Source organism: Ambystoma mexicanum, chromosome 13 (assembly GCF_040938575.1).
Source record: "Ambystoma mexicanum isolate Mex_15411 chromosome 13, UKY_AmexF1_1, whole genome shotgun sequence".
Taxonomy (NCBI): Eukaryota; Metazoa; Chordata; class Amphibia; order Caudata; family Ambystomatidae; genus Ambystoma; species Ambystoma mexicanum.
In genome coordinates this window covers 363,012,939-363,029,736 of record NC_090938.1, presented here as the reverse complement: position 1 = coordinate 363,029,736, position 16,798 = coordinate 363,012,939, and the positions used below count along the sequence as shown (strand labels likewise).

The 16,798-nt window shown below is 43.8% G+C and overlaps 1 protein-coding gene across 3 annotated transcripts in view; it reads right to left on the bottom strand.

The window, feature by feature from the left end:
* LOC138520143 (protein IWS1 homolog A-like) overlaps nucleotides 1-16,798 on the bottom strand; it is a 721,593-nt gene that overhangs the window by 472,357 nt on the left and 232,438 nt on the right. For all 3 annotated transcript variants that reach the window (XM_069632628.1, XM_069632629.1, XM_069632631.1), the window contains one exon: nucleotides 2,406-2,483. In XM_069632628.1, the coding sequence (XP_069488729.1) occupies nucleotides 2,406-2,483 (78 nt within the window). The remainder of the gene's footprint in view (nucleotides 1-2,405; nucleotides 2,484-16,798) is intronic.

The window sequence follows — 16,798 nt, the reverse complement described above, 5'->3', positions numbered from 1 at the left end:
ATGAGTGGGGGCCTGCTGGCAGGTGCCCCTGACTGCTGGGGGTTGGGGGTGCACAGAGACATGAGTGGGACATGAGTGGGGGCCTGCTGGCAGGTGCCCCTGACTGCTGGGGGGTGGGGGTGCAAAGGGACATGAGTGGGACATGAGTGGGGGCCTGCTGGCAGGTGCCCCTAACTGCTGGGGGTGGGGTGCAGGGGGACATGAGTGGGGGCCTGCTGGCAGGTGCCCCTGACTGCTGGGGGCTGGGGGTGCAGGGGAACATGAGTGGGACATGAGTGGGGGCCTGCTGGCAGGTGCCCCTGACTGCTGGGGGTGCAGGGGGACATGAGTGGGACATGAATGGGGGTCTGCTGGCAGGTGCCCGTGCAAAGGGACATGAGTGGGTGATCAGTAGTGCAAGCTGACATGTGGCTTGGCTGGGGGGCATGTCCATGGTAGATGGGCTGCCTGCGGGACATGACCAGGGATGCAGGGTAGTCCCCTGTGATGTGGGCTGCCTGCAGGGGCCGTGGGGGGTGTAGAGGGAACATCTGAGAGGACCCACACTGCCAATTCACGTGTAGGACTCCCCGCGCACCCCCGAAATTCAGTACACCACTCTGACAGCAAAATCGCGTGTGAAACTTCCTGCGCTCCCTAGGGATACACGTAGCCCACTCCCACAGGGCCAATCGCGTGTGAATCTTTCCACGTACCCCCAAAATACACATACCCTGCTCAAATCGCGTGTGAAACTTCCCGCGCACCCTAGGAATACAAGTACCCCACTCGCACATTGCCAATCGCGCGTGAAACTTCCCGCGTACCCCCGAAATACACGTACCCTGCTCAAATTGCGTGTGAAACTTCCTGCGCACCCCAGGAATACACGTACCCCACTCGCACAGGGCCAATCGCGTGTGAAACTTCCCGCGTACCCCCGAAATACACGTACCCTGCTCAAATCGCGTGTGAAACTTCCTGCGCACCCCAGCAATACACGTACCCCACTCGCAGAGGGCCAATCGCGTGTGAAACTTCCCGCGCACCCCTTAAATACACATACCCTGCTCAAGTCGCGTGTGAAACTTCCCGCGCACCCCAGGAATACACATACCCCACTCGAACAGGCCCAATCGCGTGTGAAACTTCCCGTGCACCACCGAAATACGCGTACCCTGCTCAAATCGCGTGTGAGACTTCCCGCGCACCCCAATTATCCAAGTACCCCGCTCGCACAGGGCCAATCGCGTGTGAAAATTCCCGCGCACCCCAGGAATACACATACCCCACTCGCACAGGCCCAATCATGTGTGAAACTTCCCGTGCACCACCGAAATACACTTACCCTGCTCAAATCGCGTGTGAGACTTCCCGCGCACCCCAGTTATCCACATACCCCACTCGCACAGGGCCAATCGCATGTGATTCTTCCCGCGCACCCCGGAAATACACGTACCCTGCTCAAGTCGCATCTGAAACTTCCCATGCACCCCAGGAATACACGTACCCCACTCGCACAGGCCCAATCGCATGTGAAACTTCCCGCGCACCCCTGAAATACACGTACCCTGCTCAAATCGCGTGTGAGACTTCCCGCGCACCCCAGTTATCCACATGCCCCACTCGCACAGAGCCAATCGTGTGTGAAACTTCCTGTGCACCCCCGAAATACACGTACCCTGCTCAAATCGAGTTTGTGAGACTTCACGCGCACCCCAGTTATCCACATACCCCACTCGCACAGGGCCAATCACGTGTGAAACTTCCCGCGCACCCCCGAAATACACGTACCCTGCTCAAATCGCGTGTGAGACTTCACGAAAAAACCCAGTTATCCACATACCCCACTCACACAGGGCCAATCGCGTGTCAAACTTCCTGCGAAACCCCGAAATACACGTACCCTGCTCAAATCGCGTGTGAGACTTCACGCGAAACCCAGTTATCCACGTACCCCACTCGCACAGGGCCTATCGCGTGTGAAACTTCACCCGAACCCCAGTAATACCCGATCCCCGCTTGGCGTTTGCTGTTTGGCAGCCCTGTAAACTGGTCCAGGGTTAGCGCAGCCCTTTGCGCTGGATTGGGGATTTTGATGGCTTTTCCTTGCGCTAGGGGCGTTCTTGGGGGCCTAACTGGCGCTGCTGCAGGGTCGCTGTGCCACTCTGCACCACGGCTGGTTTGGGAGGCTAAAATCCATGAATACGCTGTGCGTGGAAATGGATTTTAGCGCACGCGGCTGGTGGAGACATTCGCACTTGCACACTGTGCGCCAGCCGCGTGCGCCACTTGTGCACGAAATTCTATGAATTACCCCCTCAATGTTATTGGGATAAATGCAACTGCTGCTAGATGTGATTATTTCTTGGACACAATAAGGCACAGGTTCAACCATGCAACACAATGAAACATTTACAATGTACCTTTTCAGGAGAAGATTTGTTGATCGGAATTAAATCTTCACTGTCACTTTTTTCATCCACAGCCACAGATTCGGCCAGCTACATATTTGAAAACAAGTGTAAAAAGAAAACATGTATAATGTGCTTTTCATGAATAAAAATATGTTTGTTTACAACGTTACTTGACTAAATGACATGTGGGATAAGTATTAACACCTGCTTGAGTTCTGTAGCAATAGCCCAAAAGCAAATAAGCCATATATTGATTAACTGCCCCTAGTGGCAGTTATGAAGTAATTTCTAATTGAAATGAAGATGATGGAATGCCCATATATACCATTAATGAGCAGATTGGCATACATACCTTGTTACAAGTGTATACACATGATTGCATTTTAGACAATTCAAGTTCATTAAATTCAGAGTATGTGCTCCTGAGTTTCATACAGCTACCATAGGTTTCCTATCCTTGAACAAAATACCTTCCCGTGTGGAATTTAAAATTGAGTCCAACCAAGAGGGTAGTTTGGGTGTAATATGTAATATGACTATTAGCAAACATCTGCAGAAAGGAGAGGAGAGTAAGGAACAAGAAGGAGGCAGAGGAGGTCAAAGTGGAGGGAGGAAAAGTGGGGACAACAAGAACACACATCTGGAGAGATAAAATTAGGAGGTGAAGGGACATATCTAGAGAAATATATAGGGAGCCAGAGAATAGAGAGGAAGCGGAGGAACATTAAATAAAGGAGATATGAGAGGTAAAGGCCGGTGTAGGGAGAGGCAAACACAGGGTGAAGGAAAACATTTGTTTGAAAAAATAAGCAAACTTTTTTGGTCACAGTTTCATCAATAGATTTCAAATTCCTAATGGGGTAGCAAAAAAAGGTACATTAATGATGGGCAAGAAAAACAACAAAACAAGAGTGTGTCCCTCAGATTGCTCCTTTTTGGCTTTCCGCCATAGTTTATTTCTTCTAGTCGTCATAGTCCCACTCAACTCAATTTCTTTTCCCAAATTTCTTACTCGATTCTCTTCTTCAGCTCCCCCTACTTAAATTTAGCGCTTCACGTCTTGTTCTCGCTCAGCTTTCGTTGCCATGGAAGTATCATATCAACAAAATTGATGAGCGAGCATGTCAAGTTGGTGTTAATCCCTGATATAGCATAACTCCACCATTCAGCCATGTTTCCATTCTTTGGCGCAAAGTGTGACAGATGCAGTGAACGCTGGTTGGCAATCTTTGGGCATTCAATTATCAGATGTTTCAATGATTCGATCTCTATCAGACAATAGCGACAGATGGCACTTGTTGTCACTGGATCGTTCCTTTTCATCAGGATCTCACGAGTGTGGTAAAGATTAAGCCGCAGTCTTAAGAATTGGTTTCTGTGGTATTGTGATGGAAATCTGGTAAGATACTTAGGTGGGTCTCCTACTTTAGTTGAAGACATACCTGGATCAATATTCATCGGCAATACATCTTTCATGTTGTTATTCATGATACAGTTCCATTGGTTGAACTTGATTTTTGCCAATTGCGGAGTATTTATTACCATTTCCATTTTTATGTCTGCCGCATCTAAAATGGCCAACAATTTCTCTTCCCATTTGTTTAGCAATTCTGCGGATGGATCTTGATCTTGTTATTTAAAATCAAATATTGTTTTGCTCCCGGTGTTAACCTCATTTTAAGGAGAAAACATATTGACCTCCATAAAACTACTGAATACAAGGAGTTCAGTCCAAGCTCATTGCAGATTTTTACCATTGGGGTACATTGTGGTAGTTTGAGAACTTTGCGCCAGAATTTGCCTTCCACTTGAGACCAAAAGCTTGCATTAATATTCCAACTTGTTTCGCTTCCAAAGCATAGTATTGGGACCACTTTTTGGGCATAGAAAGTGATTAATGGTAATAATGAAAATTTCCCATAGGTCGCGTGTAATTTTGTTCCTTGTAGGGCTAAGATTTTCATTCTCGAAGTCACTTCGTTTGTCCAGCTCCACTCCCTTATCGAGATATTGAACACAATTCCCAGATATCTAATTGTATATGCCTTGCACAACGCTTTATTATTTATTTTCCACGTGAATGTTTTAGCCTTGTTGTTTGTTTTTGATCCCAGTGCAATGACTTGCGACTTCTTTACATTTATTGTCTTGTGATTTGCTGTTAGATAAGCTTGCAAGGACGATAACAGTCTTTGGAGTCCTATTTCCGTACTATCTAGTAGTACTATGTCATCAGCATATACTATATGGCTTATCTGATTTCCATTTACTTTTGGTGGAAAACATCTTGTTTGTCTTAGTACAGCTGGGAGATCGGCAATGAACAGTTTAAATAATAGGGCCGCTAGGGGACAGCCTTGTTTCATGCCCTTTGAAGTTGATATTTCATCTGTTAGATCCCCTTCTCTATTTAAACGTACACGAATGCTAGTATTTGCATAAAGAGCCATTAGTGGAGCCAGTAGTTGATTTGGACAGCCCCAATTTTTCAGTTTGTTCCAGAGGAGTTGGCGGTTGATACTGTCGAAAGCTTGTTTTAAATCGACGAATGCCAAAAAGAGCCTCTTTTTTTGTTTTAGCCCGTTCAGTTTGGCTATATTCAATATCACTAGATTCAATTCTACTCCAACGCCTTTGGTGAAGCCTGTTTGTCTGTGGTCTGATATTAATGCGTTTTCTGCCCATTGGGTAATTTGTTTTTGAAGGAATGTGGTAAAGACTTTATCCATGGTGTCTAGCAGCGCAATGGGGCGGTAGTTCTCTGGATCACCACGATTTCCTTTTTTAAAAATTGGAACTACCACCGTGCTTGTCCAAGATGTGGGTATCTTTTTTGTCATTGCGATAAGCTCAAATAGTCTTTTAATAAATTTCGCCCAATTTTCTTTATGTGCTTTGAGCATTAAATTTGAAATGCCATCTGGTCAGGCTGCTCGCGAGGTTGACAATTTTCGAATTGCTAATTCAATGTCTTCTACGGTTTCGAGGACGTTCCATGTTTCTGCTTCGACCCTTGGATCCTTTAACTTCTCACTTTCCTGATCATTAAATACTGTGGTAAAGTGATTTACCCAACTAGTTGCATTCACTCCATTGGCTAATATATCAGACTTCTTCAATTTTCCAGTATTTATAATTTGCAAGATGTTACGGCTATCTTTTTGTATCAATAGACGGAGCATCAGTTCGGCTTGTTCTTGAAATCGTATGTGATTAAATGACTTTAGCCAATTACGATAGCGTTGTCGTCTTTTCTTCATAAGCAACTCTTTTTTTGATCCACCTTTATTTCTTATCTGCTTCAGATCTTTTTGCAGCTGTTTCTTTGCCTCATCTAAGGCAGGGCTGAATTGATGTATATTTGAGATGGATCCTGTTTTTGGATTGTTTGTGTGGGAAATTTTTTTTAATAACGATATATATTCCACTTGCTTCTGTACTTTTTGCATTTGGGTATATCCCATTGTTAGTTTGTCAATTTGCTTGCTGTTAATTTGAATTCGATTTTGTGCATTATTTATTTCTAGTGGAATTATATATCTTTGCAATGGCTTTTTGTGCGGATCCTCCCATGACAGTATTAGCGTATCATGGTCACTGTTTTCACTCTTCTTTATCACTAGAGTTGTGATATGCGAGTGAAGATTTTCGGAGGCCCAAATATAATCAAGAGTTTTTGACGTGTCTCCTTGCTGCCACGTATCCGCTGCTGGGATGTCTCCCTCGATTTCACCATTCAACATTGTACATTGTCGCAGCATCAACTGGAATTCCCATTTTGTACTGCGATCGTCTGCTTCTGATGGACTTTTTAATAATTTACCTGGTTTATGCATTTTGCTCTTATCAAACCATGTATAATTTAAATCTCCACATGCTATCACAAACGGGTCAGAGAAACATGCATAGCATTTATCTATTTCCGTTGTAACCGCATCTAGAAAATCTTTTTCGGCAATCATCGCGGGATTCCAGTACAAGTTCAATAGTAATAGTTGTTGATTTTGAAATTTCCCATTCTGGGTTTCAGCTACTGTTTGCAATGTTAGAGCTTGAACAAACAAATTTCGATTGTTAGTGTATAACACTTCCCAACCTGCCGAGTTCTTTACCATGGTTAGAAGGCCAGAGAAGGGACGTCCAAATATATTTTTTCCTGCTGTATTTAGAAACGTTGTGTATCCATCACTTGAAGGAAGCTCTCACAGCCACGTTTCTTGCAGACAAATAAAGGTACTTTTTAGATCTTGTATATTGAAGTCCTTAAATAAATGAGCAAAACCACGGGTGTTCCAGGATGTTAGAAGTTGGGTCGCACCTCTTGACCCTACATGATCCGAAACATGGATCTTGTCGTCATGCGATCTAATTACATTAGACCCTTGCTGTTTCATTTGTTTCCATAAGTCATTTCGTTTGTTGTTATTTGAGGATCTGTTTTGCTTCTGCTCCTTTGCCTCATCTATTATTGACTGTTGGGCGTCACAAACCGTCAGATCAAACCCAAAAAACAAAAGATCTTCTTTTGCCTCCAAAAGTGGTTTAGCTAAGTTCTTGGATTTCATATGGAGCACCACCTAATCTGATCTCCTTTCAGATTTGTATTTGACGATGGCAATGTCGTCTGATCTTATGTTACGTAGTGTTGGTACATAATGCAGTAACCTCATTACATTAGCTCTATTTAAATTTAGGTCACTGTTGTCGTCCAATATGTTTTCCAATTCCAGTTTCCACCAACTGTTTTTTCCATGTGCATATACCGTCGCCTTTTCATTTTGTGTTTTTTGCTTTTGTTTTTGCGCTTGCGCTGTGGTATATTTAGGATTACACTTTAAGGGTGCATTTTGCAATGCTTCTTGCAAGTTATTACTTGTTTTATCTCGGGCATCTGAGATGACTGAGTCTCTCTTGTTAGTGTTTTGTGGTTGTTCCTTTGGGTGCAACAACCAACAGGAGTAACAAGGGATAACAGGCATATCTCAGTCCTATGGTCTGGCCTGTATATAACCTAATATTCATTTAAACGTCAAAGACCATAGAACTCGTGAATCTGTGTTAGAGAGTTCATGTCTACAATTGGTTAGCAAAAGTTCATTTGTTACCTATATCTAAACAGGAGGACCACATATCCATATTTCACGACAATGTGTGAGGAGAAAGAATTCAATTCTACTCACTAGGACATAATACAATCATAAATATTTTATTCATATATCAACTTTATATAAAAAAACACATATAAAAATCCATTTTAAAGTCCTAAAAATTCAAAAATTCATCAGAAGTACCTATGACAGTGCAAATCTAGAATCAGTTAGTGATCAAATAACTCATCTGATTAGGTACCACAACAATATCATATCTCAAAGTAAGAATACCTCAGACATACTTCATTCATACACACTCGCACATTCTAACCTTATCATTTTTAATACATTCAAATCTAAACAGTTATACCACAAATATAAAACAAATATCTAAAATACAATCACAGGTCACTATTGTTCGGAAAAAATGACAAATCAACAACCTTCTGAGGTATAAATCGCTACTGCTGTTGTGATTTGATCTAATTTTAACAATACTATACAACATAGGATTGATTTCCCCAACCCAACATGTTTCTTTCTGTACTCGGATTATTATGCAGAAATTCTTCAGGGGTTAAGTATATCTTGTGTATTCAGAACTGAGATATTTTTCAATGTAGACCACCGTACAGTAGCATGAACTCACCTATAAAAAACAAACAAACACAGAAACATGCTCAATCAGGCTATAAATGCAATAATTTACTGATTGATATAAGCTGACTTCGTACTATTAATGAACGAAGTGCACAATTAAAGAGGTAATTTCTAACCCCTACAACATCGTCTTCTGAACAGAAGAGGTCACTTTTACCAAATGGTAAAGTAACTAGGGGACCAACTCAATTGGTCTAATCCTAACATACTACCACTATTGTGATCATCGTTAGACTCACCCATATCACCAGAACTATATGGTAATTTTAGACACATTGTGGTGGTGTCATTAGTATTTTAATCATAGTTGTCATACGACATACGCCACAAATGAGGGCGAACAATTACCTTATAACCCCATCACCAGATATGGTTCTGTGTTACATAAAACCAACAGGTGGATATTAAAACACAATGTGTCATAGACTTCAAAAGCATCATGAACTCACTGTTAGAGAGTAATTCCAACTCTTTAGGGTTTATATCTCTGAGCAATTTCGTATCTCGGCATCAGTTGGTTACAGTCTACTATTTTATAAATCAATGTAGCTGCTATTCGGCCCCTCGTAATTGGAGAACTTACGTGTCCAATATACTTTGGACAATCTCTACAGAAAAGAAAGAATAACAAAACAATGGCATGAAGGCCATTCGAAAACACTTTTATGATGTCAAGTTTCTTTTTAAAAAGGGTATACAGCCAGGATCTATTATTATTACAATCTATCTTACGATCTTAACAGGGTGGCCGTGGCAGTACCCACCTTGTCACTGACTGTGATCAATACTGGCAGTATTCATTGTGTAGAATATCAACTCAACAATAAGATGTCATGGGCAACCAGTGGAGCGAGTTTTCCTCTTATTACGTTCCTCATTTATGCGTCCAATCTGTGTGTACGACAAAGCGGGAACAATATTATAGTTCGAAAGGTTCAAACTCAAACTCTTTTTTACATTTTAAATCCCTTCTAAGTTATGTTAGTTGTCCGATAACTGTAAGGCTTTGCGTTTTAGTAAAACAATCTAGATACGCATACGTTCTCAATACACAAAAGAGTATCAGTAATTCCATAATCTATAATTACACTTACCGAAAGACATACGTTGTGTCCATCGTCAGTTGTTTTCCGTATAGCCGACTCCGTCTGCAAAGCAGTACTTAGGCTTTAAATACGTTCTAAGGTCTAGCGTATACTCACATGACAGTCGCGTATCCAGCGTCATTAGATCCAAGGGATCAGCAACAAATGCACAGTAGTTTGTGCGTTTCTGACATTGGTGTCAGACCCTTCCGCCTATCTAAAATTTTCACTTGGCATTAGCGAGCCCCTCTATGTTGTTATTGTCAGGGGGCCCGGGCCCTACTCCCTGTTATTTACGTGCAACAAAGCGCAGGCGGACAATATAACGGGATCACTACGTTTCTCAAGCGTACAACTCTTCATATCGTAACATGTGAGTATCGTACCTCTGTACATGTCGGACTATTATTCATATTGTCATTCATACTCTGGTCATTCTAGCACGGTAGGAGATAAAATGAAGTATTCCAATAGTATAAATTATATATTCCAGTTTATTAATTCGTTTAGGCCGGTCACGTGACTATTACTCATATAAATGAGTTTCAGTCAGTTCCTCTCTGGACAAGATTTGTTTATCAGCAGCTCTATTATTAGTAATAGGGAATTTTTTCAACACTGTCCACTTTAGGTCATTACAGTTGTGGTCACGCATTATAAAATGGCCAACCATCGGAGCCGTGAGGTTTTTAGTCCTGATACAGCTTCTATGCTCATTTATAAGGATCTTAATTTTTCGCTCTGTTTTGCCGATATATAATTTCAGACATGGGCACCATATAGCATAAATTACATTTTGGGAATTGCAATTAGAAAACATTTTCTGTTCCCATGGTCTAGATAACCCAATGTCAATTTCTGTAGTTCGACTAGTAAACTGACAACATACACAGGCACCGCAAGGTACATGTCCTCTAGGTTTTGACATCCCCCATTGTTGAGTAATGGTCATTTGGTCATTATTTCTGATGCTAATATCATTTCTGCTGATCAGTTCTTTGATATTGCGGCCACGTTTAAAAGCGCAACGGGGGACTGGAATTGATATTTTGGCTTGTGCTAGTAAATGCCAATGTTTTTTTATTATTTTCACCACATGGTTATATAAATGGTTAAATGTGCTAACAAAAACCAAAGGATCGGTTTTGTTGGAAACTGTCTTGGACCGATATTCCAGAAGAGCATTACGATGGTTGTTCGATGCCCTTTTCAAAGATCTCCTTACAATTTTGGCTGGGTGGCCTCTATGGATCAAATTCTGGCTAAGACTAAGTGCTTCCGACTGAAATATTTCTTTGCTACTGCTATTCCATTTCAGTCTGAGAAATTGGCCAAACGGTAAGTTGTCTCTTAGAGCTTTAGGGTGGAAGCTATCGTATCTCAAGAACAAGTTCCGGACTGTAGCCTTGTGATATGGTTTAAGAATCAATCGTCGAATAGACTGATCAGCGCAGATTGTCAGATCTAAAAAGTCTATCGAATCCCTGTGGTAACTGATAGTAAATTTAAGAAAGGGATTTACCCCGTTTAACCACTGAAAAAAAGCTAAAAGAGTCATTTCATCTCTGTGCCAAATTCATAACACGTCATCGATGTATCTCTTCCATATCTTAATGTGGTGTTTATAGATGTTATTGTCACTGTAGATACTCATTTGCGCAACGAAATCTACATATTAGTTAGCCAAGGAGGCTGTTCCTTTGGGTGCAACTGCACGTACCGGCTGTGCCACATAATTTTTCTTTTGAGATCTTTTCTGGTCTCATCTTCAGTCAGTGTTTCCTGGTCTCCATTCGACTTTATCATATTTTCTGAGTCAACTTCTTCATCAATTGAGTAAGTCGATAAATCACATAAGTCTATTGAATTATTATCCACCTCTTCATCTTCGGATATTGTTTCTTCACGAGAACGTTTTGTTGCCAATTGTTGGGTTTTCACTATTTCCTTGGGTAACATTAGGAGAGGATTCGACTCTTTGCCTGGATTCTTGCTTTGCACAGTTGATTTACTGCTTTTAGCACATTCCACTCGAGGGGGAGTGGTCAGATTTCGTATGAATTTTTTTGCATCATTTGTGCGGGGACGTTTGGAGGCTGGCCCCTTGCCTTTTTTTGGTACAGTTTTTGCTATTTAACTTTTTTGTGATTCTGACTTGGTAGCTACTGATTCCCCAAAAAGATTCCAAAGGAGGCTATTTGTTCCTCTACTAAGTCAGCACTCTTATGACTTAATTGTGGTATAATTACCACTTCAGTAGATGTACTACTCTCTTGCGGTTCAATTATCATATTCTTACTTGCTTCTTGTGTGCCTGACGATTTAGAGTTCTCTACTTCTATAACGGCACTTTCATTCGTTTTTAGGATCTCTGCCTTGCGGCCATTCTTTTCTGCTGTTGTTGTTAGCCTACTAGGCTCATTGTCTCTCGACTTCTCTTTGGGTGCAGCTACTTCTTTTGGTAAGACGTCCCTTGTGGATTCTGGCATTGTGTTGCTTGTCTGCGTAAGATTCCCCAAGTCGTTAACATGTTGCAGACTGCTACGTCTTGTTTCCTCGCAGCAGCCTATCGGCTGTACTGCCGCATTGTGTCTGATCCACTTTGTACATTCTACAATGGCTTCCGTTAAATCAAACTTTTCATGGGCTTCACGCTTCGTTATTTCATGAAGTTGCGAATGCCATTGACGCGAAGTCGCTGCTTCCGAGTCTAACTGTGAAATTAAATGCTCATTCAATTTCTCCATTGCCGAGATTTTGTTGTTTAAGGTTCCTAGAACAGAATTCTGATCTCTCAGAGCATCGTTTAAAGATTCATATAGTTTCATAAACGGCATCATCAAGATGGATGTGGCCGCCAAAACGTTATTATGGATTTGGATCCCTTTGGCTATGGAAATGTTCGCCTTGGAGGATGCTGAGTTTTCAAGTTGATGATTAGCTAGTTGCTGAGCATCATTCTTTTGCTGAGCATCATTCATCGTTTTTTTGTTTGACATCCTAACACTTGCTCTTCCTCCTCCAGATCCAAGGTCATTGCAGGGTTATTCTCACTTATTTCTTGGCCCACATCTGTGATATCAAGGTTCATGGGGCATAATGTTATCAACGGGTTTTGCAGTGAGGATTCTTTCCCATTTCTGTGTGTAATTTCCTTTGTCAGAGTGCTCACGTTTTCCTTAGCCGAAAGATTCTGCTCTTTTTTCTTAGGAAAGCTATCGTTGAGATGCTCTCTCATTTGGATGAAATCTGCTTTGAGCCGTTCGGTAAGGCGTGCTTCACGAGCCGCCACATTAAAGTTTGTTGTGGTATGTACCACTGTTCTCGGATTGAGCCTTTGTATCGGAGTATTTGCGGGTTCTGCCTGATCTGGTTTATTATTTTCTTTTTCCCTTGTCGGTTCGTTGTCTCCGCTGGATGCCTTTCCTTCAACCCGTTTCTCCTTGGTCTTGGGGTCCATATTTTCTTCCATATTAATGTGTACATCTTGTCTCACCTGCTTATTTGTAATTACCACTTCTGGGGTGGCAACAGCTTCTGCTATTTTACAAATTTTGTCAAATTCTATACAATGCTCGTTTTGTTTTTGATTAGAGCTTTCCTTTTGAAATAATATCTAGGGTACTTCCTCTGCTGGTGACCTGATCGCTAAAATATCAGCGTCTGTTATGTCAAAAGGGAAGGTTGTCTCTGAGGCATCATGATATTCAGTAATTGGTAGAGGAGTATTCATTTCTGAAATTATTACTGGCTTAACTCGCAATGCTACATTCTCGCTTTGAATTATACACTGCTTTAATGAGTCATTATCTTGCCTCAATTCAGTATTCAACGACAATAGATCAGCACCTGACTTGGAAAGAGCTAATGTTTTTTCTGATCCTGTGTTTCCCTCGTCTGTGATCTTTATATAGCTGCCTCTTTCACTTTCAGCATCTGCAATAGAAATCAACAAAACTGCTTCTGAAGTGTCTCTGCCATTTACATTCAAAATGTTAATGTCGGTCAAGGCGGTGTTTGCGATAGACTCTTTTGCGCAACATGGGGCTGATGTATCGCAGCTACCACCATTACTGCAGCAGGAGTACACTCCGAGCTGCTTCCTACTTTAGGCGAAGAAACACACGTCTGTCCCATCTCCCGTAACTTACAGCTACCCGGGGGGGGAGGGGCTAGATGGCTCGCACACCTCGCTTACCTTCGTTCTGTTGGTTGCTTTGGTTTGAAGCCGCCGCAGTTGTAGTAGACGGTTTCGCGTATGAAGACCGACCTCCGATGATGACGCTTCCTGATCGTTGTAGGCATTCGGAACTGAGTCCATGGTGCCTCCTGCGTCGGACAGCGGCGGACTGAAGCTCTGCACCGAACTCCACCAAATTATTTGTTTATTCGAGGTGGTGAGTACAACCAGGCTCCTGTCTCCGCTCTGGATGAAAACGCTGAAATGTTAGTTGTCCGCAAGCCAATTACCTTTATATTGCGCTCCTCCAGCGCCAAACAGCCACACAACAGCCAGTGGGGCTTGTCTCCACCGGGTTTAACGCCACAAGGGTGGTAGCCTCAGACTCTTGAGGGAGTCCAAGATCACGTGACCACTACACGTGGAGGATTGCCCCGCCTCCTCCAGGAAGCGTGCTGGAACGCTGATGCCGGCAATATCCTTCACTCGCAATGCCGGGTGAGTGAAAGTGAAAAGCAGCTTGCGCTGTAGAATAAATTACTGTCCTCCTGGGGAAAGCACAAACACACGGCGGGCGGCAGCCTCGGATTCTTGAGGGAGTCCCAGATCACGTGACCACTAGACATGCAAGATGACATGTCTAGACTCGCAGACGCAGGTGGAGTTGGAGCTCTGATTCTGCTGGATTTGTCTGCCGCATTTGATACAGTGGACCATCCTATTCTCCTCTCTCGCCTAGCACAAATCGGGATCTCTGGATCAGTTCTGGCTTGGTTTACCAGACCGCACTCAGACCCTTGCCATGCCCCCTTTCCTTTCTGTCCCCTGTGCCCTCACCTGTGGTGTTCCCCAGGGATCCTCTCTTTCCCCTATTCTATTCAATATCTACATATGGGCTCTGGTCTGCCTTATCCGTTCGTATGGACTTAATTGCTATTCCTACGCGGATGACACTCAAATCCTGATCCGTTTGGATCAGGATCATATCAAGGCTTCAGCTTCTCTTCACGACTGTTTGACATCAGTCGGCATTTGGATGGACCAAAATTGGCTCAAGCTTAACGGCGATAAAACTGAGGTGATGTTGGTGGGTTGTCCCCCCCGCCCATCACTTTGGACCCCTGCTTTCTGGCCCACCTCACTGGGCCCTCTGCCTTGTCCAGTGGACAAAGTAAAGAACTTAGGAGTTATTCTCTCCACTTCCTTGTCCATGTCAAACCAGGTCTCTACGGTCTGCCAATCTGCCCATCACCAGATCAGGATACTCAAGAGGGTCCTCCCTATGATCCCAGAGGCTATGCGTCCTCCTGTGGTAGCCGCATTAGTCCTCTCACGGTTGGACTATTGCAACTCCTTATACCTTGCCCAGCCAATGGGCCTTCTCCAACGTCTCCAGCGCATACAGAACCTGGCAGCCAGACTGGCCACAGGTTCCCCCTATGGAGCTCACATCTCGCCAGTGCTTCGCCAACTTCACTGGCTCCCGGTGGCCCAGCGAGTTAAGTTCAAGTCACTATGCATTGTCCACCGGGCAATCCAGGGCCTAGGTGCTGAGTTTCTCCAAACTAAATTTGTCCGTTATATACCAGAACGCAACCTTCGCTCCCTGAACACCAACCTTTTGGTGGTTCCTAAGTACAATCGGGAAAGACTCGGCGGCAGAGCATTTTCCATTGCTGCGGCAAGGCTGTGGAACGCCCTCCCACTGCCACTCAAGTCTATCTCCAACCATTTGGCTTTCAGGAAAGCCCTGAAAACTACCTTATTCTAGCCCCCCGACTTTTACTACTCTTCCTGTGTGACAGTTTCCTCATCAGCGCCATGATGCCCCTGGGCGACCGTGCGCTCTACAAATTTAGGTAACATAACATAACATAACATGGTGGATTGCCCCGCCTCCTCCAGGAAGCGTGCTGGAACGCTGATGCCGGCAAGATCCTTCACTCGCAATGCCGGGTGAGTGAAAGTGAAAAGCAGCTTGCGCTGTAGAATAAATTACTGTCCTCCTGGGAGAAGCACAAACACACGGCGGGCGGCAGCCTCGGACTCTTGAGGGAGTCCAAGATCACGTGGCCACTAGACATGGTGGATTGCCCCGCCTCCTCCAGGAAGCGTGCTGGAACGCTGATGCCGGCAAGATCCTTCACTCGCAATGCCGGGTGAGTGAAAGTGAAAAGCAGCTTGCGCTGCAGAATAAATTACTCTCCTCCTGGGAAAAGCACAAACACACGGCGGGCGGCAGCCTCGGACTCTTGAGGGGGTCCAAGATCACGTGACCACTACACTTGGTGGATTGCCCCGCCTCCTCAAGAAAGCGCGCTGGAGCGCTGATGCCGGCAAGATCCTTCACTCGCAATGCCGGATCAGTGAAAGTGAAAAGCAGCTCGCGCTGTAGAATAAATTACTGTCCTCCTGTGAAAAGCACAAACACACGGCGGGCGGCAGCCTCGGACTCTTGAGGGAGTCCAAGATCACGTGACCACTACACGTGGTGGATTGCCCCGCCTCCTCCAGGAAGCGTGCTGGAACGCTGATGCCGGCAAGATCCTTCACTCGCAATGCCGGGTGAGTGAAAGTGAAAAGCAGCTTGCGTTGTAGAATAAATTACTGTCCTCCTGGGGAAAGCACAAACACACGGCGGGCGGCAGCCTCGGACTCTTGAGGGAGTCCAAGATCACGTGACCACTACACGTGGTGGATTGCCCCGCCTCCTCCAGGAAGCGTGCTGGAACGCTGATGCCGGCAAGATCCTTCACTCGCAATGCCGGGTGAGTGAAAGTGAAAAGCAGCTTGCGCTGTAGAATAAATTACTGTCCTCCTGGGAAAAGCACAAACATGAGTAATGGCAACTGGAAGCAGGAAGAGAAGACCTTAGAAGGGGCCTAAGACATTCTATCACATTTGCTTTACAGAAACGGCAAGTTCTCAGATTGCGTTGGAGCTTATTTATCAAACCCTGGATCTCATTGTATGGTACTAAATTAATTTTTATGTTTAGGAAAATAAAGTCTCCAAAGGGCGTCTGGGAATGTAGTCATATTGTCAGTAATCATTTGGAGAGGATTCCCATCCAATGGAATATAATGGGGATGGATAAGTATATTGCTTGCATTCTTCAATGTTCTGAATCCAGTCAGTTACCCAAGGCGCTTCTTCACCTCTAAGGGTTTCATGATCATAATGTGAATTGTAAACATTAAGATAAAATGAATGTGAATCAATATTCACTTCATTCCCCCTAAAATAAAGATTTTCCATACATGTAAACCTTGTCAATCTCAAGTTAACACGTACAGTAACTTTATGTTAAACATCTGAATGAATGAAATGGAGGCAATTAAAAGCAGTACATGTCATGATCCGTCGATCACGCCCTTTCTGGTCTTC